This window comes from Protopterus annectens, chromosome 9.part0, assembly GCF_019279795.1.
Source record: "Protopterus annectens isolate FY-2018-M chromosome 9.part0, PAN1.0, whole genome shotgun sequence".
NCBI classification, from domain to species: domain Eukaryota; kingdom Metazoa; phylum Chordata; order Ceratodontiformes; family Protopteridae; genus Protopterus; species Protopterus annectens.
The window spans coordinates 56,119,051-56,137,466 of record NC_056743.1 but is presented as its reverse complement, the minus strand read 5'-3'; the positions used below and the strand labels follow the sequence as shown (position 1 = coordinate 56,137,466).

The 18,416-nt window shown below is 39.6% G+C and overlaps 1 protein-coding gene across 1 annotated transcript in view; it reads right to left on the bottom strand.

The window, feature by feature from the left end:
* LOC122810494 (neuron navigator 2-like) overlaps positions 1 to 18,416 on the bottom strand; it is a 2,968,645-nt gene that overhangs the window by 602,586 nt on the left and 2,347,643 nt on the right. Inside the window, exon 25 of the mRNA XM_044082075.1 lies at positions 8,825 to 8,899. Within this exon, the coding sequence (XP_043938010.1) occupies positions 8,825 to 8,899 (75 nt within the window). The remainder of the gene's footprint in view (positions 1 to 8,824; positions 8,900 to 18,416) is intronic.

Here is an 18,416-nt window from a genome sequence, read left to right as displayed (position 1 = left end):
TTTGATGGCTAGCGTTTGCATGTCTAAAGACTATCCCTTTCTAACAACAGACAATGAAAATTAGAGGTAAAACAACAAAATATAAATCAAAGTAAATCTTCCTGTCTATTAAGATTTCCCTTTCTTTTCTAAAAACAGTGAAAAATAGGAGGTAAAAAATAGAATATAAATGAAAATAAGTCTTCACTTACCAGCACAGTCAAACATAAACCAACACAAGCAATAAAAAAATCCACGGAGTCTGAAGCTCAACCACCACAGTACTTTATTGCACAAGCTTCACCAACTGGAAAGACAAAAATGAGAAAACTGGTTCTCCACAACTGACCTAGGTTTCGTCAAATGACCTCTGTGAGGGCTGTTGTCCCACAGGGATCAGTGTTAGGCCCAGTACTGTTTAATGTAGTCTTCTCCTTAAAATACATAAAACGTAGGTCACTTTGTTTAAATGAAGTCCTGCGCAACAGATAAACGTTAAGAGCCTTCCCGATCCCACTTTGTATAAAAAATTATGTAACGCCCCAAGCTTTCCAAGCCTGCCCGCCTCCTTAAAAGTCGAGCTGAGTGTAGCTGTAATCCCGCCTCTAGCTACAACTAGTTACAAATTATACACCCCAAAACAGACGACACAAGACTGTTTCAGATAAACTCTGGGTTGTCCTGTCCGCACTCTGTGCAAATTTACAGCTGACTAGGCCACTTTGAGAGGGACACAGTTTGCCTGTCTAAAACCTATCCCTTTCTAATAAACAAGACAATACACATAAATTAGAGGTAAAACAACAAAATACAGAGAGAAGTAAATATTCCTGTCTGTAAGCTATCCTTTTCTCCCTACAGTGAAAAACAGATAGAAAATAAAATATAAATCAAAATAAATCTTCTCTTACCAGGCAGCTGCACAGTCAATTACAAACCAATGAATGACACAGGGCACTGGGAACTTTACTTAAAATACAGTGCTGGCGGTGCCCCCAACTGTTTCTCCAACCCAAACATCAGAGGTAGTAGAGGCCTACCTCTAGCTATAAAGTAATTCCTTCTCATTTTCAGGTGAACAAAGTCAGAGGACTGAAGTTAAAAAGTGCTGCATATAAACATTACTTGTTTACAGCTCATTTCTTCTCATCCATGCAGAGAGCATGCCAAAGACAGCCGCACAAGTATGCGCAAATAAAGAAATGCTGAATTACTGTTTACAGATGTACAAAATGCATTTATGTTTGTCTACAACTATTTCAAGTCAAATAATTTTGTGAAAACAAAACACTACAATTGTTTCAAACAACCTATAAAATAAAACTGCAATGTGCTCCCTTTTCACCTGCAGATGATTATGACACAACACAAACATTTCACTTGGGAAGCTGGCATGCCAGCTGAGAAAAGTTTCACTACTTGTGTTTGCGATTCATTTTGTTTTTTTCACGGTGTTTTTAATTAATGTTGTTTTAGTGATGAAATGAGGAATTTGTTTGATGGTTTACAATTTTCCCTTAGCAGCAGTGTGCATTCACAGTTTTTCTGCCCATCAGTGAACTGGCTCTATACTGGTGTTCATACAGGAGAACAACATAAAACTGAACAAAATACACTTTTTTCATCATATTTTGATATCCCATGCACTGCTAATGCATCAAACTAACTCTTAAGTTTTACTCCCAAAATGGCCATCATAGGGATTGCCATACTAATATGACTTTGCTTTCAGTCTCTCTGCCTTCCTTCCAACATGGATTTTGAGTTCTTACAATATTTATGACCTAGACATCATGAATGAAGATTTATTTTTCCTCTTTTAATTAGAGTAACAGTGCTGTGAGTCATTAAGTTAGATATTGTGTCTTTCGGCTTTTCCCGGTTAGGAGTCGCCACAGTGGAACTCCAGTCTGCTAATGATTGGCAGTAGATTTTTACGTGCCGAGTTGCCGGTCCTGACGCACAACCTTCAACGAAGGTATGCCCATTCATGCATGTCTCCACACAGAAGACGCTCTAGCTGAGAATCGAACAGGACAACGTCTTACTGTGAGGTGACAACACTACTGCAGCACCACCACCGCAGTGGTGAGTCATTAAGTTAGATATTCTATGAAAACAGAGTCAGTGCTACTTTTTAACTGAATTACTTCAATCCATACGTACTCCAAGTTGGTAAAAGCCATTCTTGGTCCACTTACATTTTGTTCAGTAAAGAGATGAAAAAGCAAGGTTTATTACATATTCAAAGCTGCCATACTTAAATTCAGACTTTCCAAGATCCACTCTTTTGCAAAATGTGAAACTTGCCAACTTCATCAATGACCAATCATTGTCATTTCAAAAACTAGCAAGGTAAATAGCAACTGCCTGCAGGTTTGATATCATGACTAGTTAAGGAGTTCACAGGCAACAAATGAGACAGCATTAGGGTTTATGCAGTATAACTCATCACTGTTCTGCATATAAGATTTCTCCCAACAGCTAACACTCGGGGAGTATGGCCAAGATGCTGAGCAGTTAAACAGCACTTTTTATTTAGCTCTGCTTCATGTTAACATTTCTGACAGGATTTTTACTAAAAACAATCAAATATAACATTTCAAAACTTGATGGATTTATAGCTGAACATCTGCTGAAAGATTTACTACAAAAATAAGTATGAAACTCTTAACTGCTGTTTCCTGTCAACAAAACTAGAACAAACTAAATATCTCAGATTGAGCCCAGTGTACCGGACAGTACAACAAAAAGACATACAGTCTATAATAAGCAACATCAATGAGTTATCTGTAAAGATTGATAAATTATAAAGCAAAATGGACAACTTTAAAGAGAGATATAAAAAACAAGTTGAAGTGCTGAGTGAATCTCTTAAAGAACAAAAACTCAAAGCTCACAATCACAACTGCCCCAAATTGTAGATCCAAAAAGCACAGACTTTTTTTTTTTGCGCTTTCATTCACTTTAATACACATGAACTTCCTAAGAAACAATGAAACCACCCCTAAAGACAATTTAAATAGTAAGAAAATCACATGATCAATGATGTCATTCATTCAAACCATTTCAACTGTTTTTAAATACAAAATATAAAAAACATGAGTTTTTCTCCATTAATCGGTGGTGGTGCTGCAGTAGCGTTGTCGCCTCACAGTAAGACGTTGTCCTGTTCGATTCTCAGCTAAAGCGTCTTCTGTGTGGAGACATGCGTGAATGGGCGTACCTTCATTGAAGGTTGTGCATCAGGCCTGGCAAGCCGGTACGTAAAAATCTACTGCCAATCATTAGCGGACCGGAGTTCTGCTGTGGCGACCCCTAACCGGGAAAAGCCAAAAGATACAACAACAACTCATAAAAAATTATTGTTATAAAAATATCAGTTTTTATAATCGTAACTAATATAGTTATTTATATTGTAAAAAACATTTAATGTTAATATGATCATTTAAACCTGGTGCATGACCTGCACCCAAATGTATTCCTTGCACTCTAACAGTGTCTTCTAATCCCCCGTGTAGTGTATAGTCCTGACCAACACTATCTATATGACAAAAAAGTGAACTTTTTAAACTCACTACATATGCTGGAATGTCTAGCCAAATCATTGGTTTGTTCTTTTTTGTTTATGGCCAACACATGTTCATAAATTCTACTTTTAAGACACCTAATGGTCTTCCCAACATAATAACTGGGGCATGATTCACACCGTGCAATGTACACTACCATCTCACTATTGCAAGTGAAATAGCCCTTTGACCAAAAGTTTTTTTTCTTTTCTCCAATTTTGACCGAGGATGAATTACTAATATACCTGCATTGTCTACAATTGTTGTAATCAAAAGTGCCTCTGGTCTGGATAAAACTTTTATTAGTGTTATTATTATGACTACTTCCCTGATCCAATAAGCGTTTCATGTTTAAGTTTTTCTTAAAAGTGAATTTTGGTCGTGCGCCTATAACCTTAATCAAATCAATGTTCCCCAACAAGACTTTCCAACTGTCCACTATAATTTCTTTAATGGACCACATCTCGTTGGTGCTTTTTGGATCTACAATTTGGGACAGTTGTGATTGTTTCGTTTTACATTAGTAATCTCTTAAAGAACAACCATCACAAATCTTGAGTATAGAAGAGGCAATGCCTGATTTTGATGGAAGATCACTTGAAAATGACAACACTGAATTTCTTCTGAAACAAAACAACTTACTCCAGGAAAAAAAAGAAGACTTGGAGAACAGATCTACAAGGAATAACATCAGGATTAACAGGATTCCTAAAAAAGGAGAGGGATACAGTATTATTCAATTCCTTAATATCTGGCTGCCTAAAACTTTGAACCTGCCAGAAGCTTTTTCCTTTGGCATAAAAAGGGCATATAGATCACTTTCCAACTCATCTTTTAAAAAAAAAACAAGGTCAGTGATTGCAAGATTTTTCTCAAGTCAAGGTAAGGATTTAGTCGTAATAGCAGCATGGACTAATTATCCAGTTAAAATTAAAGAAAATGCTATAAGATTTTACAATGACTATTCAAAATGTGTGATGTCAAAGAGAAAAGCATGTGTACCACTTGTTAAAAGCTTAAAGAAAAACAATATTAAAGCACAAATTCTATTTACAGCAAAAATAAGGATTCATTTTCCAGAAGGAAAGAATATTTTAACACCTTAGAAGATGCAATGGACTTTATACAGAAAAATAAAATCCTATAAAAAAACAGAATAAATGGACTCCAATCTATCAACATCTTTGAAGAGAAATACAACAATCAAGAGACGGTTAAGAAAAGAAAAAAGCAGTAAAAAAACAGAAGGACAAATGAAAATCAATGTATTTCATGGTTATGAATTCTTAGATATTTAAAGAAGTGCTTGAATACTTATGGATATAATAATTACGGTCTCAAGAGTTTTTTACATTTAGTATTTATGTTGTCACAAAATTTTCAACATCTTTTAATATTTGATTGTACTTGTTTGAATAATTATTAAATAACTAGTCATTGACAATGCCACGATGAATGGTGTTTAATTCATCTTCTAAAGCCACCAACTTGGCAGAATTATGTTTAACAATCTTGATGAATTAAACACCATTCACTGTAGCATTACAGACCTTAATGGCTATAAAAATGACTGTGCTTATCCCATTGGTACGAAGGGTACTAAAAATGGTTTTGGTGCTACTGGGGGACTCACACTGAGAGACCTTTGACAATTCTGAGGTATCCGACTTTAATAATGAGCACTTTTTGGAGGAGAACGACAGGCCGAGAAGGCCCGAGAGATTAAAGAACAGGGGGAAAGGGGGGGCCACACTACAACAATAAATTCTTCAACAGTGGAACAAGTACAACCAAGGATACCACTACCAAAGCAACAGGGGCCATTGGCCGAATTAGATATAACTTTTGGTGGTGCAAATATGTATTCTGGTGATGAGGAGGTTGACTAATTATTTTGTTGAACATGCTTTAATGAATGAAGCTCTGCGTTGTGATATACTTATGAAGGACAAATTTACAGTGTACAACTACACTTCACTTGACTTTAACTAATTTTCATCACAGCGTATTGAGCAAGGGTACTACCTTTGTGCCTGAATTTTCCTTGGACATTGCACATTGCAGATGTGTTGATTAATTTAAAACTGTACATTAGACAGCTTAATTTAAAATTGTTTTTAAGGGGAATGTTTTAACTAAAGAAAAAGTTTTGATGCACAGAAGCAGTTTGTTTATTGCACCTCAGAATGTGGATTTGTCAGTGATTGAAAGACTATGTGAGGTTGAATTAAGAAGAATTTTGAATAGTGACAACAGTAGAAAAGTACCTGACAATTTGTCTACTGAGGAGAGGAAGGCACTTTTGAGTTTGGTTAAAAATCATGAATTGCAGTTGATGAAACCAGACAAAGGTGGAGGCATGGTCATTATGTCTCAATATGACTATGTCTTCAGGATGTGTGAAATATTAAATGATCAACTAACCTGTATTAGGGTTTGTATCAATGAGGTTAATAGGGCTTATTCAAAGATAGATTTATTCTTGTTAGACACATTATTTCAAGGCACCTTGGATGAGGATGAATACAAGTATCTATCTGTTCCACACCCGGTTATACCGGTTATGTTTGGTATACCCAAGACACATAAGTCTATTTCGAACCCTCCCTTTAGGTCTACTGTGGCAGCAAGAGGGTCCAAAACTAAACCATCGGCAGCCTTTGTTGATTCATGTACTAAAACAGTGTTGGGTGAATCTGGGCACATTTTAAGGACTCTTGGCATTGCTTGGAAAGACTTAGGAGTGTGGACTTATCAGTGTCCTTTTCTTTCCTCACTATTGATGTGATCAATCTTTTTACTATAATAACCCACGAAGAGGGTTTGGACTTCTTTAGGGAAGGTCTATTGAATAGTAAAACCTGTAACAGGACTAAAATCAATGTATTGGTTGATTTAATGGGAATTGTCCTAAGGAACAATTTCTTGCTCTAAGAAGGAGAAATTTACCAAGAAACAGCGGGAGTAGCTATGGGAGCAAAACGTGCCCCAGTTTTCACCAACTTAGTACTCCTGTTTTGGGAAGAAAGTTTTGTCTTCACCTCTAGGTTTATGTCCAAAATTCTGTTATATAACAGATTTTTGGACGATATTCTCATTCTATGGAAGGAAAATGAACAGGAAGCCAATGAGTTCCTTGAGTTTGTCAACAGTACCACTACGTTTTTCAGGTTTACTCACTCCTGGCATCCAAGTGAAATTAATTACTTGGACATTAATCTTAAATTTGATGGTACAGTTTTGGAAATTAGTATCCACAGGAAGAAAACCTTTTCCAATTTAAAGCTCCATTATAGCAGCTTCACCCTTACCATCAGAAGAAGGGTATCATCAAGGGGCAGATGGTTAGGTTGTCCAGGTTGGCAGCTGTTCCAACTTGTGGGTATATTCCTAGATAGGGGTTATCCCTTAAAACCAATTTTGAGGATTAAGCATGAAATTTTGAAGAAAATGAACACATTTTACCAACCTATTCTTGGTGCAGGGCTTCCTGTGAAGCCTTTTCAAGATTTAATTGATGTTTCTGCTGTAATGGTTCTTAGGTACAATCATCTTGCTCAGGACATTGTTTCAGTGTTCAACAATGCATGGTATTTGGGTCTCACTGACACATGTAAGGAGATCTTAGGACCCAAACCAAGGATAGTGTATAGTCGAGGGAGGAATGTAAAAGATATCATGGAAAATCACTCCAGAAAATCCATGATTTCTAGAATGTACAAATGTGGAGCATGCAGGGCATGTAAGTACATCAATGATGGCCCTTATGTATCGGACACTGGGTACAATCGTACATTAGCTTGTCCGGGCAGGTGTTGTTGCAACACTAATATGTTAGTGTATGTGGCAATCTGCACCACTTGCACAAATGTTTATGTTGGTAAAACTGTACGTAAGCTGAGGGAGAGAATAGCTGAACATGTCAGGGCCATCATAATTAAAGACTCCCACAACAGGCATAGTTTAAACTGTGCCAATTTAAAAAATATATATATTTTTTTTTTTTATAGACAGGGTGAAATGCAATGAAAGGGGGTGATTTAAAGTTCAAGGTGGAAAATTTGGAGACTATTTGGCAACTTAGATTAACTGCCACTCATCCACCGGGACTTAATGACAGTATTGCTATTCTCCCAATGCTTAAGACTAAAGCAACTAGGATATGAATGTGTTTCACATTTTTTTGTGCATAAAAAGGTCTTATACATTTTCAAGATCTGTGTTTGAGTTTAATATAAGTATAGGTTTAACTTTTTAACTTCTTTTAGTAAAAAGTATTTACATATTATATATTTTAGACTGAGTAAATATTCTGTACTACAGTTTGTCATCTGTTTGTTTAAATTCAAATGTGCTGTGATGATGTCATTGAATGTTGATTGGCTGGTTAACTGAATTTCATGTTATTTAAATGTTTGTACTACCCAACAGTACTCTGATGAAGCCATTTTTATTACGAAAGCGCTTAGTCGTTGGGATTCTGTGCTGTGTCCTATTAAACCAGTGTTCCACGTATAAGTTTGGATTTTTTATTTTATTTTACAACTTTGCCCCTTCCTCTGTATGCATGAAACTTTAATCACTGGGTTTATTGAGCATGAACCACCTATGTTTACTATTGGCCAAGTGGGAATAACTCATCTCTATTAAATATTCAAAGCTGTACTCCTTAAATTCAGTCCCTCCCTGATCCCCACTTTGTAAAATGTGGAAGTTGCCACCTCTGCTCATTTACTGATGACCAAACATTGTCACTTCAAAGAACTAGTAAGGTAAACACTAACTGCCTGTATCATGAGCAACTCTAGAGTTAAATGGGAAAAAAATGCATGCAACAAATCAGGCAGCATTTATCAGCTGGTTTATGAAGCACTGAAGGACAACTCATCACCGATTGGTGTCCAGCAAATCTTTTGTTATCCAAGTTAGTCCAACTAGTCTAGCCTGATATACTAGTAGTACATGGGATATCAAAATATGACAAAAAAAGCACATTTTTTCTGTTTTATGTTGTTCTCCTTTAAAGAGCACCAGTACAGAACCAGCTCAGTGACATTCAGAACTGGGAAAGATAAATGATCCATGTTACTTTTTGTCTTTTTTCATGGAGGGCTATATCTGGTTTTCTTAAATCTATTTTTCTGGCATGTTGGTAATCAGTCTATTGACCTTACAGGACTGAAGTGCAACCATGTTAGTAAACAAACCAGCTGAGATTCACACTTTATATCAATAAACTGAATGGAAATTCTGTTTTTTGCCATGCTTTTACTCACATTAGCAGTCAGCTGGGTTGTAAGTGCAGCAACTTTCTCCTGTGATGCGTCCAGCTCCCTGCGAAGTTTACGAATCTGAAATGCATTCAAGGTTTTTAGATCAGAGATCAGGTGACACTTTCTTATACAACTTTAACTTTCTTATGTAATTTTATATTTATAAATGTGCATACGTTAAACCCATATTTTACTTCAAGATAGTCAAGTCCAAACCATACAAGTGCCTCTTTATATTGGCATTCTTAAATTCAAAACGGATACTCTTATCCTAAGACCATGAACTCAAAGCAGGTATGCTATCATAATGCCATGCACACATACTAGGACTTTTCATCTAGTGTGAGACACATACTTTTAAAGCAATTTTTTTTACACTATTTTTTTTTTATTTTTGGGTCTCCAGAGACATTTTTATGGCACAGAATCAAACATGAAATACAGCATACAGGAAGGGCAAAGAAATAAAATAAAGCAGAACAGAAACAGTATAGTCTGAAATAGAATAAAGAAAGGATGGTAATCAGGTTAGTAAAGGCCCCAAAAGTCAGCCAAATGGGGCAGGAACTGGGTAAAACTTTCTTATGGTAGTGAAGTTTTTATTAAATCTGCCATCATCTCTTGGTTAGACTGTAACAAATCAGAGACCGGTACATAAACATGATAAAGTCTGAAACTAGTTTTATTCAGGAATGAGGCTGTAGAATGTGAACCACACGTGTGGCTGAAAATACATACACAATATACAAAAAATACATATACATCATAAATAAGAGTATTTCATCCAGGAACAAGGAGGTTCCATGTCAAGCAGAGTACCTCTCTAGTACAGGGGTACTCCTCCCTTATCAGACCCATTATCGAGTACAATGCCCTTTTCGTCATGTACCTTGCCAAGCACAAGCAGCAGCTGGAGAGACGAGTCTCAAACACTTGTCCTATACAGATGGACTAAAAGCACTGTCCGTCTACTTAATCTCGTACAGACTGCTCACGGGTGACCTGTGTCTGGCATACAAGGCCATCTCAGACCAAGCCTTGATGGAGTTGCGGCATATCAGTAAGACAAACCCCACTCGTGCAACCTGTATGCAAGGCCTTAACCTGGTCTGTGACATTAATAGAACTTGTTGGCAGGATAGATTTGTGTCCCAAAGACTCCTCCGTCTGTGGAACAGACTCCCGCTCCATGTCAAGCAGAGTACCTCTCTAGCCATCTTTAAGAGGAATCTGGACAACTGGATGGGAAACAGAAAATACAAGCCTGGGATCCCACCTGTGTCCTTGCTGGACAGGGGAAACAGGTGCTGACTTTGAGGGAACATGAGCAAAATTCTTGGCTAGGCTTATAAGGGCCTCCGAGCAAATAGCCTAGTACCGTCCTATGAACAACTAGTCCTCATTTTACTGTACACTGTAATAAAAAGTATGCACATTTTGCATCTTCTAGGAAGTACAACAGCTACATATAAAATACAATATGAAATAAAAATCTTTTGATGTCCTTCGCTGTAGGAAGAAAAAGACTCGAGTTTGTTTTTGGGATAAGGCCAGCTATGTTGAGTAACAGCTTGTTCTGAATCTTTAACTTCTTTTTTTCCTGTTTGTGGGGTTGTAGCCACAAGGGTAAAAACAAACCTGTTAACTAAAGCAGAAGTGGTTCCTCTAAGACATTACCCCTCATTGAAAGTGTCTAAAAAGTACCATAGGGTGTAGTTCAGCGAGGGGAGGAGGATCTGAAAGAATGCTGTCAACACCATGTCTCCCATTGGGGATCATTTACAAGACATCACTCCAGGGGTCAGGCAGAATAATCCTCCCTCCACACACTGTTCAACAGGCAGACATAATTTCACCTTTTTTTTTTTTCATTAACTGCTGAGCAGGTCTGTATAGAACGGCTTGTTGCTCTGCGCCAGCAAGTTTATTTCTGCATGTGTCTCTCTGCCTGTTATGTGCTGTAAGGTCAAATCATGTAGATGGGGACCAGAAACACTTCTATTTAGCTATAGTTAAGAAATATTTAGCTGGTTAGACAAATTCTTCTTTTAAGTATCCTGTCTGCTCAAAATTGTTATTACTCTGTTTTCCATTGTAATTACATATTTCCCTACATATTTAACTTTTTAAGTGTACGGTTTTAACTTCTTTTTTACGTATTTTATTCTTTCCCCTTTAAAAGCTTGTGGCTGACTTATTCAATTACTTATTTTTTAACTGATAAAATGGCTGGTAGCTAGCTGCTCGTACCTGCTTCTAACTGGCCACATTGCCTGCCCTATATTATCATTTATGTTTACAGTCATTGGGGCTTATTTCCTAACAGTGAACCAGTAACAGGAGTTCTTTAGTCAAACATCCTGGAAAGGGGTCCCCTGATGTACCATGGGCAGGGACAGAATGCTGTAGTCTCCATCCTTCTTTGGAAACTGTGTGTCTGTGTGAGCTAAATAGTTCACTGAAAAGATGGTTACTATGAGAAACAGTGCTCTGGAAGGCAATGAATCAAGAGGAAAGCCAGAAAGGGGTTCTGAAAGCTAGCACCAAAACACTGACTGAAGGGTTTTCAGTGTGAAGCCTATTCTTGGGTGCAGATGGTGTAGGCCCATAGTCCTGCATGTCCTTTTGGCCAGGCTTCACTTAGTGAGCTGGTACGTGATTCATTCATTCGCATATTTCATATTTCAATCTACTTGGCACCAGCGGTGTGAGTTGTGACCGCAGTTCGAGTGGCCACAGATCATTGTTGGTAGTGGAATGGATCCAAGGACAGTAGCCCCTATCTACTCTCATAAGTCTACTGGAAATCAAGGAAAAAATGATTAATGACAGAAGCTTACACTTAAAGAAGTGGAAATACAAACTATACTGAGAAATGAATTTATATTGAAGGTCAGCTGTAATGGGCTATACCTGAGACATCCTCTGGGGATTCTGTCACAACAAACTTAAATCTAATCTGGCAGTTTTATTCACAGGATAAAGGCTATGAGCTGTTATAATGCTTTGTCATGTAGCCTAGTGTTTAATTCCCTCAATCTCTGTTTTCATGCCATGTGACTATGCCTTAGCCACCTAACAGATTATGTTCTATTATACTGTGCTATGCAGTGTCTGAAAAGAGTCCTTGGGGATCGACCCATTACCTCACTTACCTAACATTAAGTGGTGCTTTACGGGCACCTTTGTGGTTCTACTGGCACAGCATGGTTAAGAAATGAACTGAAATGAAAAGCCGTCATACTGAGGTGTGCATGCGTCATTCACCTGTGGTGGATATCATGTCACAACAGTAAACAGCCCCCACCCCATACCTGTCAGTTCACTTCTGCTGCTTATTTATTTTGCAGATTGATCCTAACAGAGTTAATAGCAGAGTTCATGTATTCTTCATCAATCACACAAAAATGTCAGGTTTCCCTGCAGTTATCAGATCACCAATAAAAAACAAAACTGGTGCTGTGCACACTGACTGGAGAAGATTTTTTTTTTTAATTATTTTGCAATTGCTGCTTGGGAAAACCCAACTGGGTAGAATCCATTTTCAACACAGATCCAGACAAAAAAAACTCTACAATGCAACTGCAGTTTATGGTAAGAGTAGAAAAACACAAAACATATTTAAAGGTAGAACAGATTATAAAAGCAAGACTCAAAAATGTGCAGGAGCCACAGATATTATACTTGTATTCAGTTAGAAAGAGATTATGTATAACATATATAGCTGTTATATTATACATGATAAAGTACAGCTGTGTAAAATCTTACCATAACACTAGAAGCCCTTTCCTTCACTGCTGTAGTATTCATAACCTTTGGGATTCCCTGGCTCAGGCAGCCCGATGTCTGGCAGTATACAAAAGCCTACTGTTGCTTTAAGGTAGGTTGTATATTACACATATGCTCCTCGCATAGTTTAGGGCATAAAGGTGACATCCGGACTTACCATCCTCAGAGCTGATAGCCCCAGTAGGGACACCAGTCCAAGGAAAACCAAGAGGTAACCAGTACATCCAGGAGGGAAATGGACCGGGGGAGGAGGGAGGGAGTGAATACCGCAACAGTGAAGGAAAGGACATCTACTGTTATGGTAAGATTTTACACAACTGCACTATGTCCTTCCATTCACGTGCTGCAGTATTCGTTACATCTGGAAGAGAGCCAAAGCTCATGAAGAAACTTGGGAGGAGGAAGGACCAGCAGAGCCCTCTAGGAAGCCATGACCCTGGCAAAGCCAGCTCCAACTCTGGAGATTCCATCCAACTTGTAGTGCTTGGTAAACGTACACACAGTAAATGTACACACAGAAGTCCAGGTAGCTGTTTCAAGAACAGAGTCAGTATCCAACCCCTTGAAAAAAGCACCAAAAGAAGCCACAGCCCAAGTAGAATGAGCTTTTACAGAAGAAGAAAGGTTCTTAATGAAATGTATTTACAAAAAAAAAATAGATTTGAGATCCAAAAAGAAATAGTTTACTTGGATACAGCTAAACCTAGCAACCTAAGATGAAAAGAAACAAATTGATCAGATTTTCTAATAAGACCTGGTCTTATCCAAAGAAAATCTGACTTGTTTATGCACATCCGAGGTATGCAGCACCCTGTCACTGGCAGATTGAGGAGAAGGGTTAAAAAATAGGCAAATGAATATACTAATTAAGTGACAACTCATTAATCACATTGGCCATAAAAGGATTAGTATGCAAGGACACCCTGTCCTTATTAAACACCAAGGAATAAGGGATTGAAGCTCAGACACCATTCTGGTGCAAGTAAGAGCTAACAAAAGTACAGTCTTCCAAGCGCAATTCTGCAAAGAAGCTGAAGCAGCAGGCTCAAAAGAAGCCTGAGTCAACTTCTCCAAAACAAAATTAAGATCCCAGGGAGGAGGAACAGGCTTTCTGGGAGGCCTAAAATGAAGGAAGTATTTAAGGAACTGTTTAGCTTCAAATCAAGAAGGTAAAGGAGGACATAAAGTCAGACAAGCAGAGAGCTGATAAGTGGGCCTTAACAGAAGAATAGGCCAAACCAGCAATAAGCAAGTCAAACAAATAAGAAAGAACCAAACGAACATCCACAGAAAGTGGATCCAGGTTATGAGACACCAAAAAAACCTATTCCATTTGGATAAGTAGGATTTTCTGGCCTCCTGCAGGACCCTAAACACATAATCTGAAAAAAGGTGTCTATGTGGAATCAAAATCCTATCACCCACAGTGTCAGTTGAAGAGTGGACAGGTGGGGATGGATGAGAGATCCCTTGCCTTGTGCTAGTACGTCCACCCTGAGGTAACTTGTGATAATTGCCTTTTGGCTGAGACAGCATTGGTTCCCTCGTCTGCATGTAGCCAAGGGCAGTCACCAACAAGATTTTGGGAGCATCATGTTGAATTTTGAATAAGACATTTTGGAATGAGAGGAGGGGGAGGGAATGCATAAAGAAACATCCCCTTCCAAGAAAAAGGGAGGTGTCCACCTTCCACACCAGATGACCTGGCACAAAATAGAGTAAGTTGCTCGTTCAGACAGAAAGCAAATAGATCTACTTGAGGAATATCCCCCAGTGGACTACCTCCAGAAACGCATCCCTGTGAAGCATCCATTTGTAGGATTGAGTTAAGGACCTGCACAGAATGTCTGCCAACAATGTTTTGACCTGAGGGAAAGTAAACTGCCTAAAGTCACTTGATACTGGACAGCAAGATCCCATACTAAAAGTGCCAACTGGCAAAGAAGTTAAGATCCCCCCCCACCATTTGTTTATATACCACATCACTGCGGGGTTGTCTGTAAATACCTTAGGAGGTCCTGTGGAGAAAAGAAAATGAAAAGCCTGAAGAGCCAGCAGAAGAGCTCTCATGTTTTTGACACTGATGTGCTCCTTCTGCTGACAAGGTGAATACATCCCCTGTACCTTTAGGGAGCCAAAAACTGCTCCGCATCTCACATCTGAAGTGTCTGTGAGCAGATACTAAGAGGGGGATGAAAAGGGAGCCATGGATTTAGAGACAACTGCTGGATCCACCAGTGAAGTTCCTTCTTGAACAGAGAAGAGGAGGAACTGAAAAGTTTAGAGGATGTGCATGTTGAAGCCAAACTGACTTCAGAAACAACTGAAAATTTCTTATGTGGAGTTTGGCCAGATGGAGCCTAAGGATGATGGATGCCATGAATCCTAGAGCTCTCAGAAACTCCCTGGCAGTAACAAAAGCCAGAAGAAGAAGAATCCGAAAGACAGAAATGAGAATGAAGGCCTTGGGAAGAGGAAGGGATGCCGGCATAGGCATCGTCGGAATCCTGCAACCTAGAAAAACATGATCCTGAGAAGGAGCCAAAGAAGACTTTTTGAAGGGAAATGGCAGCAATTAAGATTTTATAACAGGATCTCTTTAGAGGAGGCCTGAATCAGCAGGTCATCCAAGTAAGGAAATACCTGGATCCCCTGAAGCCTGCAAAAATCAATCACAGGAAAGTACAGTTTTGTACCTACCATAAATGTAGATGTCCGATAGATATGCAACTGCAGTCCTGACATATGGGTTGTCCTGCCTCAGGCAGCCCTTCGGTCGGCCAGATTCCAAAGTCTGGGTCCGGCGTCGGCCTATGTCGCCTCCTCCCCGACGTCAGAGCGGCTGGAGTATAAAGGCATCAGCCGACGCCATCTTCTTCAGTGTTTCTTGCCCCAGATGCCAGGTGCCCTCCAATGAAGGCTAAATTTGGTGAATGGATAAACAGATAAAAACAGACATGCACAACAGTAATAAACAGATACACCTTAACATATATCCCCAGCTGATAGGTAAGGGGAGTAAGTACCCAAAATGGGAAAAACAGAGGGGTAGGAGGGAGGGAAAACCTGACTGCAGTTGCATATCTATCGGACATCTACATTTATGGTAGGTACAAAACTGTACTATGTCCTTCAAGAATGCAACTGCAGCCCTGACATATGGGTTGAATACCATAGCCAAGCTGGGGGTGGTAGGACTAAGTAAGAGATGGTGCAGCTAGAAGGCCCTGCAGGACTGCCGAAGCAAAGCCTGCTCGGGATCTGGAGTATAATGGCAGGTTGTAGTGTTTGGTAAATGTATGCACGGAGCTCCATGTAGCAGCCTCTAGAATGTCTTTTGTAGCCACTCCTCTTAGAAAAGCTGTGGATGTGGCCATAGCTCTGGTGGAGTGTGGTCTAATATTAGCTGGCACACTTTTTCCCTGAAAAGAATAACAAAATCTGATGCAGTGTCCAATCCATTTTGAGATAGTTTGTTTGGTGACTGCTTTTACTTGCACTCCAGCAGCATAGGCTACAAACAGTTGGCCAGACTTCCTGGTGGACTTTATTCTGTCCAAGTAGTAGCGTAGTTGTCTGTGAATGTCTAAAGTATGCAGCAACCTTTCCCCTTTATTTTGAGGATTAGGAAAGAAAGTTGGCAAGTGAATTGCTTGGTTTAAAGACACTCTGAATACCACCTTAAGCATGAATGAAGGATTGGTCCTAAGGGAAACTCTGTCCTGATGAAAGATGATAAAGGGAGGAACTTCCATGAGGGCCTGTATCTCCGAGACTCTTCTTGCTGAAGTGACTGCCAACAGGAAAACTGTTTTCCAAGAGAGAAATTGCATTTCTGAAGATGCTGCTGGTTCAAAAGGAGGAAGGGTTAATTTTTCCAAGACATAATTGAGGTCCCATGCAGGGATTGGTAGCTTCCTTGGAGGTTTGATATTCTTTATGCCTCTTAGAAGCTGTCTTAGCAAAGGATGCGAGAACACAGGTGGATCACAGTTGTAATGTGCTGAGATAGCTGAAGTGTGGATTTTGATGGAGGAGTATGAGAGGCCACTGTGAAACATTTCTGTCAAGTATTCCAATATCTGAGGTATGTTCACCAATGATGCATCCTGGCCCTTGTTGTCATTCCAGATGGTGAATCTCTTCCATTTGTTCGAATAGGTTTTTCTGGTGGAAGGTTTGCGTGCCTCCAGCAAAATTTCCTGAACTTTTTCGGAGAGTGAATCATGGGTCTGAGTCATGGGACTCTCCAGGCTGTCAACTTTAGGGTTTGCAGGTTCTGATGAACAGTCTTGTAACTCTGCTGAGTCAGGAGCAGAGGCCATTGAGGCAAGGGCCACGGTTTGGAGTGAGTTATGCTCAATAGTAGTGGATACCAGTGTTGCCTTGGCCAGTCTGGAGCTATCAAGATTCCTCTTGGCTGTTCTGCCTTGATCTTCAGTAACACCTTGGTGAGCAAAGGTAGAGGAGGGAATGCATAAATTGTTAGAGCATTCCAGCTGAAAGAAAGCGCATCCGTTCTCCAAGCTAGAGGATGGTGTATCCTTGTGCAAAACCTTTCCAGGTGATGATTGAGATGAGATGCAAAGAGGTCTATGTCTGGTGTTCCCCATGCAGATGCTATTTGTGCGAAAATGCGTGGGTGTGGCCTCCATTCGTGTGGATCTAAGAAATTTCTGCTCAATCTGTCTGCCAGAATATTGTCCTTGCCCGGAACAAACTGGGCTTGCAAGTAGATGTTCAGTTTCAGGGACTTTTCCCAAAGAATCATTGTTAGTCTGCAGAGGGGGTAGGAATGAGTGCCCCCTTGCTTGTTTATGTACCACATGACAGTGGTGTTGTCTGTTCTTATTAGCAGATGACCTTGTTGAAGAGATTTTCCAAAGGCTTCTATTGCATGTATCACTGCCAACATCTCTTTTTGATTTATGTGCTGATGCATCTCCATGGGAGTCCATTGCCCTTGAATGCATCTGCTGTCCATGTCCGCCCCCCATCCGAGGTCTGAGGCGTCTGTTGTAATAGTTTGACTTGTTGGAGGTTTGTTGAAAAGCATGCCTTCGTTTAAGTGACTTGCTTAAGCCCACCACAGGAATTCCCTTTGTAGGCATGATATGAGTGGTATTATGTCTTCTAGGTTGTGGCTGTGTTGCAACCACAAGCTTTTTAGTTACCATTGCAGCTTTCTCATGTGTAGTCTTGCCAGAGGGATTAGAAGGATGCAAGATGCCATGTACCCCAGGGCCTGCAAAGTTTTCCTTGCGGTCAGGTGGGTTAATTTTGCTAGGCCTCTGAAGTAAGCTGTTAACTGTTCTTGTTTGTCCTCTGTGAGGAAAGCCATTTGTAACTGAGTGTCCAGTTTTGCTCCTAGAAATGTAATCTCTTGGGATGGCAGTAATCTTGATTTTTGAATGTTGACTGTGTATCCCAAAGCTTGCAGCAATTGAATGACGTAATCCAAGTGTCTTACCAAGGTCTGTTTGCTGTCTGCTTGTATTAGGCAGTCGTCCAGGTAAGGGTATATTTGAATCCCCTGGAGCTTGCAATGTGCCACTACTGATGCCAGGCATTTCGTGAATACTCTGGGCGCAGTAGATAAGCCAAATGGCAATGCTGAAAATTGATAGTGCTCTGTTCCTGCAAGAAATCTGAGGTATCTTCTGCAACTGTGTCTGATAGGGACATGCAGGTATGCCTCCTTGAGGTCCAGAGTAACCAGCCAAGACCCCTTGCCCAGCATGGGAAGAAGTTGCTGTAACGTCAGCATCTTGAATTTTGGCACCATGAGAAAAGTATTTAGAACGGA